The 16,387-nt window shown below is 42.2% G+C and overlaps 1 protein-coding gene across 1 annotated transcript in view; it reads left to right on the top strand.

Moving 5' to 3' along the window:
• Positions 1-16,387, top strand: part of LOC149315543 (DEP domain-containing mTOR-interacting protein-like) — a 52,526-nt gene that overhangs the window by 20,233 nt on the left and 15,906 nt on the right. The window contains exon 3 of the mRNA XM_089513636.1: positions 5,880-6,058. Within this exon, the coding sequence (XP_089369762.1) occupies positions 5,880-6,058 (179 nt within the window). The remainder of the gene's footprint in view (positions 1-5,879; positions 6,059-16,387) is intronic.

Here is a 16,387-nt window from a genome sequence, read left to right as displayed (position 1 = left end):
TGATCTAGCACTATTAAATATGAAGGAGTGATTGTCCTTGAGGTCTCCCAAGAATAATAAAGGCTGCCTGCAATCTATCCTATGCATGTTTATTTGGGAGTAACACTGAACACATGGAGGGCACTTTTATCCTACGGACTTGGTACTTTTAAGAGTTTTCATATTTAAGGATGTAACAGTGATAACTGACCAGAAAGATAATTTGCTGTCCTTCTTTAAGAATCTGCAAGTATGAAAAATTAATAACAACATGCCAGCCAGCTCAACACACCTTAAAAACAGTGCTGGGGTCCCTATAACACTCTTACACAAAGAGATTCCTGTGTGTGTTGTGTGCCTTCAACTTGTTTCCGATTTATGGCAACCCTAAGGTGAACCTGTAATGGGCAAGGTTTGTTCAGAGGAGGTTTGCCATTGCCTTCCCCTGAGGCTGAGAGCATGTGATTTTCTCAAGATCACCCAGTGGGATTCATGGCCAAGATGGAAATCGAACCCTGGTCTCCAGAATCATTGCCCAGCACTCAAACCACTATGTCATGCTGGCTCAAGAGATTCCTACTTTTATATGAAGATTTCTGGTCTTTTATAGCTTCTTTGGCTAACCACTCTGGCTTAATTTTGGATACAAAGGAGTCAGATGATTGGAATGTACTAGAATTCTCTCTTGTCCTATGCATATTAGATGCAGGCAATAACTGGAAAGTGCTAATGCATTTCATTGATCATTAGTGAGCTCAAAAATCTTATCCATGCATGTTTACATTGCAGAGGGCCAATTGTTTCCCTTGCTAAATTACCATTAAATTGCCCTTTGCAATCCCACTTATATCTCCAATCAATATTCTGTTTACTTTTGCATTGGATGGGTGAAATTTTTAATTTGTTGAGCTGATGTTCCCATTTATGTTAGAAGAGTAAAAGAAAACAAAGTCCCACATGCTGTGTGATGGTCCAAAAACTTTAAGCCTTTTTAAGATGATAATTTTTTTTTGGACCATCACACAGCACATGAGACTTTGTTTCCTTGTACTCTTCTACTGTGAATAAGTGCTTTCCAGTTTTTTTGTTTTGTTTCCATTTATGCTGACATCAGATGACTGCACGAATGGACTTGCCAACAAGATCCAGGGTTTTATCCCAGTTTTGGGCATGAGAGAAAAAGAAACAGCTGTATGAATTTTTGGAAACCTTATTTCTCAGCTGCTCCACTGAAACCTCTCCATTTGCTGTCCTTCTGTCCCTTCCTTATAATACATTCTCCTTCCCTTCCTACTTTCTTTAGTGTACTGATTCTATGGAACTCTCAGGAAAAAAAATTACTGGATTAAGAGCTTCGATATTTGTTTCCCTGGGACAAATGAGGAGCTTCTGTGCTGGCTTGTGTAAAATAGTACTTCTCATGCAATCTCTTGTAGTGGACTGTCATTTCCCCCCCACACAATGTGCCAGGAGTCAAATACCATGTTTGATCCATATTATTATCATAGTCACATATTCAAAGAATTAGTTGATTCTCTTCTTATCAGCTTTCATAAAAGTCCAGCTTTCATACAGTCTTTTGAAGACTGATGGCTAAAGGGAGAAAGGACCTTGCACAATGTACAGGATTTTCTCTACATTGCTTTCCTTTTTAGTAATAATTTAACTACCAACTACAAAGTAAGTATCTAATGAATTACTTTTCTTGCAAAATAGATTGGAATTCAACTGTCAAAACAAGCATAGCTAAATGGTCCAAGCATAAAAAAATTAAAAATGTATTTATACTATCAAAAATGTTACAGTCTTTTAAAGCAGGACCCTTTCCCCTTGATCAATCAATTTTCAAAGGCCTGCTGAAATCAAAGTCTTCACCTGCCTATGGAAAGATAGCAAGAAAGGTACCAGTCTGACCTCTTTGGGACTTAACAGTGTCACTGTCCAGAATAACATAAGAAGTAGAAATGTTGTCACTTCATTGGTAGAATGAGCAACAGAAGCTAAGGCCTTCTATGCCAATGGGGTGGTAAATCTATACTGGATTTTAGTCCAGATTTTTTAAAGTAGCTATCCAAAGTGCCAAAACCTGTTTTCAAAATAGTGTCATCAGCACCTTGGATAGCTTTTAAAACTTCAGGCTAAAATCTGAACTTGATAGACTTCCTCCACTGACCTTGTAGCCACCAGCCTGCACTGGTAATTACTAACATTTTGTACTTACTTTTAAAAAGCCTTTGCAGGCACTTTTAAAGGAATTTTGTCTCTCCACCCATGACCATATATACTCATGTATATGTTGGCCTCATGTATAAGTTGAGGGCAGATTTGGGGGCTCAATTTTTGGATTTTGATATGATCTGTTGATAAATTGAAGGTAAAACATAGAGGCATGTAACAAAGGATGTAAAGGACAAAGCAAAGGAAAACAATACCAAAGAACTTAGAAATTTCTGGCGACATAGCTTTGTGTTCACCTTAAAGCAGTGGTTCTCAAACTTTTTGCCCTTGTTACCCCCTTTACATCTAAATGTGGGTGCCACAATTCCCCCGCTCAATGTAGTATACACATAAAAATATTTTGTTTGTTTAGAGTGCAGATTTTCATTTGCACATTTGTGCATATTGATATTTTAACATTTGATAAGGAAATAATTTTGTTCAAATTAGAACAGTTTTATTTAAATAATTTCAGTACTTAGCATGTGTAAAGTTTACACATACCCTCCAGGACAGAAAAAGTTTGAGAGGAAGAGGAGGGGGGATCAGGGCCTCCAAATGTCCCACCCCACATGAGAAACACTTGTGTCTCCCCCCACCCCACCATTTGAGAACCACTGTCCTAAAGGCTTGATAGATGAAGATGGCAAATGGTAGTTCTGGGATGAGTGGGGGGAGGCACCTAGACACAGTTGGGACCAAGAAAACACACACATTTTAAAATATAAAAATAAAAATGTAAAGGCAAAAGTTAACGTACAGTATGAATTCTTATCAAATCATTGATCTATGGATTAGTCAAGCCTGTTTTTTTGAGTCTATTTTTTTTTTACTAATTTTTCTAGACTTATACATGAGTATATACATTAAGCTGCTTTCTTCTTTTCTGGCCATGTTTCCATCATTTCCTTCAGCCTCCCATATCCAAGAAGATGGTGGAGATAGATTCACTAACTAGAAGCCACCAGCCATTCATGGCTTTGGAAGAAAAGCATCTTCTCATAGAAATAGAATTATAGAACTGAGAGGCATGATAAGGAACAGTACAACCCCCTGCCATGCGGAAGAAATACACAATCAAAGCATTCCGGACTTTTAGAACCTCCACAAAAAGAGACTCCATCATTCCAAAGTAGCATGTTCAGCTGTCAAACAGCTCTTACTGTCAGGAAATTCTTCCTGATGTTTAGGTAGAATCTCTTTTTGCGTAGTTTGAACCATTGGCTGATCATCAGTGCCTATTAAAGAAAAAAAGTCTTTAGCTGGTAGCTTTTGTTGTTGTTTTGTTCAAAAAATTTCTGACTTAGCTACATACACATGAAAAACTGATGGCTATCTCTTTCCTTTACACTGTGCAATAGCACTTTTGTTACCTTTGTTGAACAATGCAATTCATGGAATTAAAGGGTATCAGTCTTACAGTTTGCATATGTACACACATATACTCAGAGCAAATCGTGTACGTAAAGTCTGTGCATGGGGTGAAGGACTAGAATATTATCAGAAATACCCTGAATGCAAACTTTAGTCTGCCAGCAGTGAGGTACTTTGACGTGTGTACAGTCTTTCTTTGTTTAAACAAAAACAAGCTTTGCAACAACCCCGGAGGCTATTTTGTTGGCATCAGATATCTGGAGATTTATTTTTGTTTAATATGCCAAGGCTTTGCCTTTGAACAAGATCGTAGAGGAGAGCTCTGTCCTTCTATTGACCTTGACAAGGTAATAATGTCGCCCAGGCTGTTCTGGGACGATTGCCAGGTTTTGGTGAGAGTGAGTCGGTGGAAGAGAGATCTCTGCTAAATTTTGCTTTCTTTGGCCATGAAGGGTAAGGAATCTAAGATGGCTTTGCTTGGATTTTTGTTTAAGGTGCTACAGGTGTCAGCATAATATTTGTTATAGTTAATAGGGAATTCCATCAGAAACTGCTAAGCTAGAGATGAAGATTACATCCAGCATACCTTGTTCTTCATCTGACCAGTGAATCTCCTATGCACCTAGTGGATGGGTGGGCAACTTTGGTGGGCCCAGGGGACAGTTTCTATCCTGAGACTGTTCAGAGGGGCACATAAAGACAGCCAAAAATACAGGAAAAAATAAAAAGTGCTTTGAGAATATATATTTTGTTGTTGTGTGTCTTCGAGCCATTTCCACGTTATGGTGACCCCAAGATGAACCCCTCACAGGGTTTATGAAGCTGAGGGTGCTTGAAATGCCTAAGATCACCCACTGGGTTTCTATGGGCAAGTGGGTACTCAAACTAGGATTTCCAGAGTTGTCACCCAACACTCAGACCAGTACACCATGATGGCTCCAGTAGGGTGTATATTAATGAATATTAATATATGTGTGTATGTGTGTCATGTGCCTTCATGCTGTGGAGTTTTCTTGGCAAGATTTGTTCAGAGAAGGTTTGCCATTGCCTTCTCTTGAGGATGAGAGAGGGTGACTTGCCCAAGGTTAACCAGTGGATTTAATGGCCAAGCTGGGAACTGAACCCTGGTCTCCAGAGTTGTAGTTCAACACTCAAACCACCACTCCAAGCTGGCTCATAAATGATATTAAATGTTCTTTAAAAAAACAGTAAGTAGATATGTGAAGTAGCCCTAGATAGGTTTTCTGTCAGTACGTCTTGACATATACAATGTTCTATTAAGATCAAGCTATCTATAATCTTAATGGAAAATAGCTAATGTAGCTAATATTGTTCCATTAGGACTGCATATAGATAAAAGGGTTCTCCCATTCAGTAGAGAGGCAGCCATTTTGCTTGTTAGGAGTGGCCTTAGATATCTCCCATTAGCAAGAGAGATAGATGAGTGTTCTATGTTAGGACTTGACCTAGATCATGGTTCTCCCTTTACTACCATTAGGAGGAGTGGGATAGCCTGCCATTACAATTAGCCATAGATAGGTGTTCTTCAATTAGGACTGGACCAAGATAGGTGTACTTCTATTAGGCAGAGTTAGGCAGCTATTTCAGGCAATGAAACTGAGTGTCGTAAAAGCAAATGGTTAATTATTTACTTTCTTAATGTATGTTTATTTCCAGGAATCAGGAGGAGTCATTGTATCCCCCCCTACACACACACACTCACACACTTAATCTCCCAAAAATCATGTGCTTGCTTTTGACTTATTTGCCTATAGACCTTGATTTTGATAGAGAAGTCTCATTTGCAGTTTTGTCTCAGGAAGCAAAATGAGCATGGAAATTTACCATCTGATGAATCTAAGTTGAACCCTAGGCCTTGAGTAAAAAAAAGCAAGGGCAGAAGAGAACACTGGACAGTGATGAATGTCTAGTAAAAGGACAGGGGGCAGAGAAAAAGCCCCAGAAATCCTTGGTCAGTGTTTTTCATTTGTTCAGAGCAGTTCAGGCAAGCAGTTGACCTTGCTAGGAAGCTTCACTCTGCACTCGTGATGGCTGAAATAATTGGGCCCTAGAGAGAACATAATAACTGAGATTGGCTAGACATGTTCCCACTATGTTCCCACTAGGTATGAGAGGCAAAAGACCTTGGTGTTTGGATGTGAAAGGCAAATACTTTTTTTTTATGTCACTGCTCTCAGGTTTGACCTATGCTGGCTTGGAGAGATTCTAGAAGTTGTCGTCCAAAAAGATAACATTTCAAAGCTCTGCAGCCACCACTGCTCCTGTACTCAGCTCTTTTCCCCTTCTAGGCTTCGACTGCATGATGGCAAGCTTATAAAGGACAGACGGTACCACCTCCGCACCTATCCCAATTGCTTTGTGGCCAAGGAGCTCACTGATTGGCTGATCGACCACAAGGAGGCACCAGATCGAGAAACGGGCATTCGGTTGATGCAGAAACTCATGGACCATAACATTATCCATCATGGTTGGTGCTTGTCTCAGTTCTGATATTGCTCAGGGGGGTTCTTCTTAGTTGCATAGATATACTCCAAACTGCTGATTTAGCAGTTTCTCCAACAGCTGAACAAGGGTCATCAGACACCTTGTGGAAATGAGGAGAAGTAACATTTCTGGATCTTAAAACCAGGGTTGGTTAACTGGTAATCCTCCAGATATTGTTGGGCTGTATTAGGGATAGAAAAAAAAATTCACTGGTCTTACTGCTTTTGAAAGTCCATTAGGCCCTTGATACTACTGGGGTTTGGTTCCAGGACCGTCTCATTATATACAATGGCGTTGCTTGTATGAAATGGTAAAATCAAGGTTTGCTATTTGGAATTATTTTTTAAAAAAATATTTTCAAGCCATAGATGGTTGAATCCATGGATGAAGAATCCCTGGACATGGAGGGCCGACTGTAGCGTTCTCTTAACTTCTGAAGCTTGTTGCAAGCTATGGCCATGGAAGAGTGAAGTGGAAGGGAAGAAGGGAGGCAAGTGAGCAGTGCGGGCTCCCTGTCCATTCTCCTGCACTTTTCTCCACAGTTCCTTTGCCTCTCTCTCGTGTAAACTGCAGAGGGATAGAGAAACAGTTCCACCATCTAATTCCCTCTTTCCTCCTCTTGCCCAGTAGCAACTGCCCCATGGGACTCAGCAATTAAGAAGCAAGAAGGTCTGGAGGAGATACAAGACAGTAGACATAGCTTCTTGTTCCATATTAAAAAAATGTACATGTGCTTTATGTGCATATTCATCACAAGTAGGATGTGCATGAAACAATGCACACATTTTACAAGTAGCTAAAATGTGTTCAGCTGTGCATAACTGGAAAAATGGTCATGTACTGTAGTCAATGGGGGAAAATTAGAGAAATTAAGGAAGTTACATAAATAAATATATAAGTTAGCAAAAGTGTGCGACTTTTACCATAGTATGACTCTACAATGTCTCCATCAGGTTCCAGACAAGACTAAGATGAAAATGTAGGTAGGGCTCAGAGACATTTAAAAAAATGTAAATGACAGATGACAGAAACAGGCAATGGTAAAGCCTCTTTTGAAGAAACCTTCTCTTGATCCCCTATTAATGACTAGTTATAGACCGGTCCCCTTATTACCATTCCTGGGCAAGGTGATAGAGGGGGCAGTCGCCTTTCAGCTCCAAGCGGTCTTGGATGAAACCGATTATCTAGACCCATTTCAAACTGGCTTCAGGACGGATTACGGAGTTGAGACTGCCATGGTCGGCTTAGTTGATGACCTCTGTCTGGCCACCAACAGGGGTAGTGTAACCCTGTTGGTGCTCTTGGACATCTCAGCAGCCTTCAATACCATCGACCATGGTATCCTTCTGGAACGCCTGGGAGAACTGGGTATCGGGGGCACTGCACTCCAGTGGTTCCGGTCCTATCTCTCAGGAAGGTTCCAGATGGTGAGGCTGGGGGACAGCTGCTCTCATAAAAGAGAGCTTACATTGGGCATCCCTCAGGGCGCCATCCTGTCCCCCATGCTATTTAATATTTACATGAAGCCGCTGGGAGAGATCATCCGGAGCCATGGAGCCCGGTGTTATCAGTATGCTGATGACACCCAGATCTATCTCTCCATGTCTCCGACTGATACAGTGACTAAGGATGGCATCTCTCCTCTGGACGCCTGCCTGGGGGCAGTAATGGGCTGGATGAGGAAAAACAAACTCAGGCTGAATCCAGAGAGGTGCTCATGATAGGTGCTCCAAATCCAGACAGGGAAATTTGTCATCCTGTCCTGGACGGGGTTAAACTTCCCCTAAAGGACACAATTCGTAGTTTGGGAGTACTCCTGGATCCATCTCTGCAGTTATCATCTCAAGTAGATGCGATGGCCAGGAGTGCTTGGTACCAGCTTCGGCTGATACGCCAGCTGCGTCCCTGTCTGGATCGAAAGGACCTAGAAAATGTAGTACATGCACTGGTAACCTCTCGTTTGGATTTCTGTAATGAGCTCTACATGGGGCTACCTTTGTATCAGGTTTGGAAGCTTCAGCTGATTCAAAACGCTTCAGCCAGATTGATTACGGGGACAGCTAGATCAGATCATATAACACCCGTATTGAAATCTCTTCACTGGCTGCCAATTCGCTTCCGGTCCCAATATAAAGTGTTGGTTATTACCTTTAAAGCCCTTAATGGCTTGGGCCCGGGTTACTTGAGGGAACGCCTCTCCCTGCATAATCCACCCTGCACTCTCAGAACAACAGGTAAATTATTACTCGAACACCCTAAGGTGAGACTGTCGACTACCCATCAAAGAGCTTACACGGCAATAGCGCCCACTCTCTGGAATGCTCTTCCGGAAGAGATCCGCCTTAGTGGAACAGTGGAAGCCTTTAAACAGGCATTAAAAACCCACCTCTTCCTACAAGCCTATCCTCCCAACTCCTTGTTGTGAAAGTACTCCCCAATCTGTTTACGCTATGTATATACCTTCTGATTTTAATGTTGTATAACTGCGTTGTTTTTAGATATTTGTATTGGATTGGATTGTTATACTGTAATATTATTTTTAACTGTTTTATATTGTATCATGACATTTGGTCATAATTTTATCTGTTGTACATCGCTTTGATTGCCAGGAAAAGCGGTATATAAATAAACAATTTATTATTTATTATTACTATGTTCACCTCCCAAGATTGCAAATCACAACAGTGCTGCCATGTAGATAGTAGTGAAAGATCAAAAGAGAATCAGCCTGCTTTAAACAAAATCCTTGGAGAGAGTCAAAATTGCATTTGTGAATCTGTAGTCTATAATTCAAAGGCCAGCATTTCTTTGAATATGTGAGTCACACAATCAGGGCCATTATTGTTCAGTTTAATTTATGTTCCACTGTTGGATTTCAAAATAATTATGTGATTCTTGGTTTATCTAGGGTTGCCATAGCTGAGGACCTCCAAACCGGGACAAATGTAGGACAAGGTTTAAAAATGTAGGACCTTTTTTTTTTAAAGCATGTTTCAGCAATGGCCTTTTCTACTATATAACCCATAATGCCGACTTCCCAACATTTTGTGGCAGGTTAGGTGCATATGTAGCTCCTGACACTCAGTGTCATTATCACCCCGTGTCATCATCAAAACAATCCAGTGAACTATGTTATGTGGCATAGTAGTGAGATGGTTGAGGTTATCTTGCAAAGTGAGGATTTGAATCTGCTTTAGTTCCTGCTCTCTAACCTCTGTGCCACCTTGATTTTCACTACTGGTTACTGTGGTGCCAAGGAAAGGAAATGCAGGTAAGCCCAGCTTTGAGGATTTCCTGAGCAGAAGCAATGATGTCATCTGCCAAAGAGAAATCTGATGGGCCATCCTTATTCTACCAAGCTAATAAGGCGATAAGGATGCTTCCAAGTTTTACTTATGTTTGTGACAGGTTAGCATGGAGTAGAGCAGATAACTTTAAACACTCTTCTGCCTCAATTTTCAGCCAAAGAGGATCCACTGTGGGATGCACAATGGATGTCCAATTTTGTTTCCTGGACAAACACATTTTAATAAAAAAATTTTTGGGGAGCTTGATGGGTTGGGGAAGGTCTTGTACCCTGTCCCATGGAAATTCCATTACTCCTAGATGACTCCATGGGAATTAAAATGTATTTTGTGCCGAATTGGGGTGTGTGCACGCGCGTGTGTGCAGAGAATGTTAGGGTTTCTGTGGGAGCTCATGGAACCCCAAAACAGCAACTTGAGACCCATAATTGGCTTTGTTTTCCTCATCTTTTTATAGAGAACACCAAAGAAGGAATAAAAGAATCAAAGCTAGGCTGGAGAGAATACTTTCCTTTTTTCTGATAGTTTTCATCCTTACTCCTACCTAGGGTTGCCATAAGTCTGGACCTCCAAACCGGGACAAATGTAGGACAAATGTAGGGCAGTATTTTCAAATGTAGGACACATTTTATAAAAATGGAGGACATGCGAAAAAATTATGATTTTTTTAAAATGTTAATATAAATGTATGTTTCTTAGGCATGATCAAAATGGAGAGCATTGTCAGGGATTTGAAGGGTTAAAACACAGCCCACAGGGAAATGCTTGATGTGTGTGTGTTTGGCCATGAGCATTCAGCAGAGTGGCAAGGTTGAACAGCACAGCTGAAGCTCATTGTGTCAAGGACTCTTCAGTGCCCAAGTGCACATAGCCATGGCTGATGAAACATGTGTCTGGATTGCACAGGAGACACATGACATGGCTACACACCTGAACTCACTGGGTTTGGGAGACCACATGGTCTGGAGTCTATATAAACCCAGGGGTTGCAAGGGAGTGGTGTGGGTTTGAAGTAGGAGTTGGATTGGTATGTTGTGGAGTTTGAGAGATCTAGTATTGTATAATAGCACTGTGAATAAAGAGCACTTTGGGGACTTTTGTTTCTCTGGTGGTTTATCAGAAGAAGCTACAGCATCGGTTTGCTTGTGTCCCTGGAGGTTCCTGCATTGCTGCAGTTCCTGGAAGACATCCAGTTACTGTCATCCCAATTGGACTCTGGGAGCCACACTTCGGCTTCTGGAAATTTGCCAGCTCTGCTCCAAGGGTCTGATTTAACCCCAGGACTCGTTTGAGTTGCTGACAAGGGTTGTTGGACCCCAGCAGTTGCGCTGACAGGCATTTGGGCATTATTCCTAGACAGATGGCAGAAATGTACTTCCTTTTCTGGCCAACCCCCCTCTCCCATTCCAAAACACACACGAAGCACATTTGGGCATTTGCAAACTGACTCACACAGCTAGCTCTTTGCATGCTAATAATAATAATATTGATAATCATGGAAGGTCTCTTTGCAAACTGATTCACACTCACACAGCTAGGCCTTTGGATGATGATGATAAACATGGAAGGTCCCTTTGCAAACTGATTCACACTCACACAGCTAGCCAAAAACGCCCCCCCCCCCCGGCCCAGTGGCCTACCTTTGGTCCTCTCCTCTCCCTTTGGCTGCTGCTGCAGCTGCCGCTTTTGTTGCTGCAGCGGGGGCTGCCCGGTGCCCTCCTCCACCCACCGCCTCAGTCCTTCGCTGCTCGCCAGCCCAGGAAGTAAACAGAGGAGAGCTCCTCCTCTTTAACCTGGGTGGCCAATGGGGGCAGAGAGCTGGAACAGCCCCACCCCCGGCCAGCAGTCATAGACTCCTGAAGCAGGGGGCGGGTTGTTCCGCTATTGGCCAGCCTGCCAGCCAATAGTAGGTGCTCCTCCAGCGCGCCCGGGAAAATTAAATACTGTGAGTGTGGGCGCGCTGGAGCACCTACCGAATCGCGGTGGCGGCGGTGGCCAGAGGAGCAGCCACGGGCAGGCCACCACACAGCGACAGCTGCATTGGTGGTGGCGGCCACAAGAGCGGCCAAAGGCGCCACCATAGTGGCACAATAAAAAAGCCCAGGGGTGGGGGCAAACCGTACCATGACCATGCAAATGGTCCAAAAGCGGGAAATTCCTGCCCCCCGCCGGGTTATGGCAACCCTACTCCTACCAGTTTTAATAGCACAGGCTCAGTCACCCATGTCCATAGAATCATAGAGTTGGAAGAGACCACAAGGGCCATCCAGTCCACCCCCATTCTGCCATGCAGGAACTCACAATCAAAGCATCCCTGACAGATGGCCATCCAGCCTCTGTTTAAAGACCTCCAAAGGAGGAGACACACCATTCCCACTCTGAGGGAGTGTGCTCTACTGTCAAACAGCTCTTACTGTCAGGAAGTTCCTCCTAATGTTGAGGTGGAATCTCCTTCCCAGTAGCTTACATCTATTGTTCTGTGTTCTAGCTTCTGGAGCAACAGAAAACAAGCTTGCTCCATCCTCAATGTGACACCCCTTCAAATACTTAAACAGGGCTATCATATCACCTCTTAACCTTCTCTTCTCCAGGCTAAATGTACCCAGCTCCCTAAGTCTTTCCTCAGGGCATAGTTTCCAGACTCTTCACCATTTTGGTCACCTTCCTCTGGACACGCTTCAGCTTGTACTAACCAGGGCTGACCCTACTTAGCTTCCAAGATCAGGTGGAATCTGGTGCCTTCAGGTTATTTGCATATACTTAATGAGATATCTTAGAAAAGGAACCCAGATTTAAAATTCATTTATATTTCATATAGACCTTATACACAAAGCCTGAAAGTAATGTTATACACAATATTTTTCATGATGTTGTACATGAAACACAGTTTGTGTACACAGAACCATCAGAAAGCAAAGGTGTCAAATATCTCAGCCCTCTCGTGTGGACAATTTTGGATTTTGGAATATTATGGATTCCCAATAAGGGATACTGAACCTATAAGTGTATTGGATGAACATTGATCTGCATGTACATTTGAATATTCACTCGATTGCTCATATGGGCATGTGTTCAGCTGTGCAACATTGCTGTTCAGTACAAGGTTAGCATGGCACAATTTATGTGTAATCTGATGTGTGAATCCCAGTCATTGCCTTTTGGTTTCAAACAATACAGTATGTTCTGCATAGCTTAGTAAACCCTTTGGACTTCAGCTCCCAAAATCCTTCAGCCTGCAAGGTCTGTGGCCATCCTGAATGGAAAATTCTGGGAATTGTAGTACGTACACACACACACACACAGTGCCTTCAGGGTATTTGCATATACAATACAACATAAGCTTCATAGATGGTCTGCAATTTTATCTAAATATCAATAAATACCTATATTTACCTTGCTTGCCTTTAAAGTGGATCAGGGTATGCTGCACATAATGTACCCACATGTGACACCACACACACACACCTTTTCCAGGCTCTAATAAGCCACTAATGTACTTCTGTGTATCGTAGCAAGCTGGAGTATTGTTGTAGTTAATGGTGTTCTATGATGATAAAATGTGCGTCAAGAATGTGCTTAGTAAAAAAGAATAATGTTGAACCTTATGAAGGTCAAACTCATCAAGGACAGCTCAACATTCTTGATAGAAAGGGTGTCAGATGTTTTTTGAAGAGTGGTGCAAGCATTTTCCAAGGGAGTCTGCTGTGATGAAGACTACCATTGAGAAAGAGGTGGTCATGTGAGAAGCCGCAGGGAGTCTCATGCTGGATGAATGCTCCCCTTTCACGTTTATCTGGCAGAATCCCTTCCAGGCCCTGTTCTTCCCAAGGAGCTGTACAAGGCTTGGGTCTGTTTCTGTCTTGCTTACAGCCTCAGGCTGTCAGAAAGTTAAAATATAGAGGTTTGTGGGGAGTTTTCTGTTGCCAATCTGAGGCAGGGTTCGGAATGGTTAAAATGTTTTGAGACCCGCATAAGGAACATGGGCAGTGTGGTAGTGGTGGTGGGGCAAGTGGAAGAGAGCATCACACCTATAAAATGGACCAGGGTAGGGAATTTCCATGTCTACATGGCACATAACATACCCACATGTGAGAATCCAGGCCATAGAGACCATGTGCGAATCCAGTTTCTCTCTCTCTATATATATATTTCATACAGGAGAAAAAAATATAAAATGACAGTGTTAGTCACAGGCTTGCATTTTCTCAGTGTGTTATTGGTTTTTTGCTTTGATCCAGCTTGCATAGATATCCTTCCAAAGAACAACAACCAACAAACCTTAAGAAAATGCAAGCCTGTGACTAACATCATTGTTTTATGATTCCTGCCCCCCCCCCCCCCGGCTGATTTTTAACACCTCTGCCTGAGGAAGAAGCCAGTGGAAGCTTAAAAACCTGCAACATGTGTTTTGGTGGGCCACTAAAAGTGTCATAATTTTATGGATTTTGGATGTTATTGTACTTTTTTATATGTCCAATACAGCTACTTCTAAATATGGATATAAGAAGAGTAATGGAAAATAGGAAATCACTATCATTAATGCCATGCCTAGCAGTTGCATGCACAGCATGCAGCCATTTGGACCAGTACCATAAAGTAGAGGTCAAATTTTCCAGAAGAGGAGTTGGGTGAGTTTGGGTTTTAATATTGGCAACCTGTTATCCAAAGGAGTAATATTTGCAGATCTTTTGATTCTCGCTTGAATTATATAGCAAGGCAAACATTTTTGCTCCCTGCCATCTGCTGCCTGGGGGAAAGACTGATCTACCTTGAATTGAATTAAACTCTGCTGTGGTGCTCTAATGCAATTGCAATTAGTTTAGGGTTAATTATTAACATTTACTTCTTGATCCCAACCCCTTACTCCACACCTTTTTACTGCTATTAATTTTTCACAGCCTGAAGAGTGGTTACAAAAGAATCTCAAAACTTTTAATTAAACAATAGACCATTGGCATGGAACAGAACTTCTTAGGTGACTTATCAAAGATGTCATCAAAGCATGATAACCCCTTGTAAAAAATGTTCAGAGCTGAGCATTTGTGCGGCTGCAGCCTTTTCTTTCTGAGATGAAGGACTTCCTTTGTCATTTCTCTTGGCCAGATAAAATAATTTATTTTTTGGGTCACATCTGGGTAAGAAAGGTTAATGCAATGTTCCCATTGAATATATTTCAGTATGCAAAGGGATCTTGTAGCACCTTTGAGACAAACTGAAAGAAAGAAGCTGATAGTATGAGTTTTTGTAGACTTGAGCCTACTTCCAGTTGTGCGTGTGAATGTCAATTCAAATTTGAAACCTTGTGGGTATGATGAGGTGACACGTTCTGCTTTTTTTAAACAATGGTTGTTGGGGAACAAAGGCAGGTGCATAAAGCCAAGGAGAGTAGATAACCATATGAATGAGATTGGAAACCATATGACCGAGTATTGGAATGTAGTGCCACAAACCTAAATGGCAATTCTGCCCACACATCAGTTCAGGAGACTTCATCACAGACTCTAATGACACCATCAACAATATAAGAGGGACTTTCATGCGCTCCTCCTCCAATGTGATTTATGCCATACTATGTCAGCAATGCCCTTCAGCACTCCACATTCGGCAAACAGGCCACTTCCTGTGCCACCAGATAAATGGGCATAAATCAGACATTAGGAATGGGAACACACAAAAAACAGTTGGAGAACACTTCCTCTACCTGGGCATTCCATCGCAGACCTCAAAACAGTGGTCTCAGAACAAAAAAACTACAAAGGAAGATTGGAGAGAGAAATAGCAAAATTGGAATTCATCTACAGACTACAGTCCATCAGCAATGGATTGGACAAAAACAATGGTTTCCTGGCACGCAATACACATTTCACCACTCTCTAACCTCCATCCTTATAAGGATACTCTTGACAAGTTCATCTTGAGCTGGGAATGTTTAGCCTGGAGAAGAGAAGGTTAAGAGGTGATAGGATAGCCCTGTTTAAATATTTGAAGGAATGTCATATTGAGGAGGGAGCAAGCTTGTTTTCTGCTGCTCCAGAGACTAGGACCCAGAGCAATGATGCAAGCTACAGGAAAAGAGATTCCACCTCAACATTAGGAGGAACTTCCTGACAGTAAGGGATGTTCGACAGTGGAAGACACTCCCTCGGAAAGTGGTTGAGTCTCCCACCTTGGAGGTCTTTAAACAGAGGCTGGATGGCCATCTGTCAGGGATGCTTTGACTGAGAGTTCCTGCATGGCAGGGGGGTTGGACTGGATGGCCCTTGTGGTCTCTTCCAACTCTATGATTCTAGATCACATCCCCCTCTCTGTTTCCTTTACTACATTCAAATACTCATTCAAATGGTTATCTAATTTCCTTGTCTTTATGCAACAGCCTTCTGACCACGCTGAATATCTCATCTAACTACAAATCCTAGAATACTGTAGATTGAGTTATGGCAGTTAAAGCAGTGCCACACTGCTTTAATTCTGCAGCGTGGAAACATTCTATGTCTCAGAAGCTGATTGTGAGCCACTGGCAATAGGATCCTAAGGTTGGAAGGGGTCTCAAGGGCCATCTAGTTGAACCCCCTGCCTTTCAGGTATGCACAACTAAAGCACTCCTGAAAGATGCCCATTCAACCTCCATTTAAAGGCCATCAAAGAAGGAGAGTCCCCCCCTTCCAAAAAAACCACAAAAAAACCCAAGACGTTTTGTGAAACAGCTGTTACAGTAAAGAAGTTCCTCCTAATATTTAGGGGAAATCTCTACATGACATCCCTTCAGATATTTAAAGATTGCTGTCATGTCACCCCTCAGTCTTCTCCCAGCTGACATAGTCAGCTCTCTAAGTCATTCCCCAAAAGGCTTGGTTTCCAGACCTTTGATTGTCCTTTGATCCTCCCTTAAATTCCAGGAATACATAAGCAACTATCAAAGTTGCATAGAAAATAAATGCTCCCAGCCTGAAGCGAGCTACCACCGGGTCACATAGGCTTAACAATGAAGCGCAGAACAAAAATAGTTT

This window comes from Sceloporus occidentalis, unplaced genomic scaffold, assembly GCF_023333645.1.
Source record: "Sceloporus occidentalis isolate IW3139 unplaced genomic scaffold, rSceOcc1.0.p SCAF_3, whole genome shotgun sequence".
Taxonomy (NCBI): Eukaryota; Metazoa; Chordata; class Lepidosauria; order Squamata; family Phrynosomatidae; genus Sceloporus; species Sceloporus occidentalis.
This window is presented reverse-complemented; position numbering and strand designations above follow the sequence as displayed.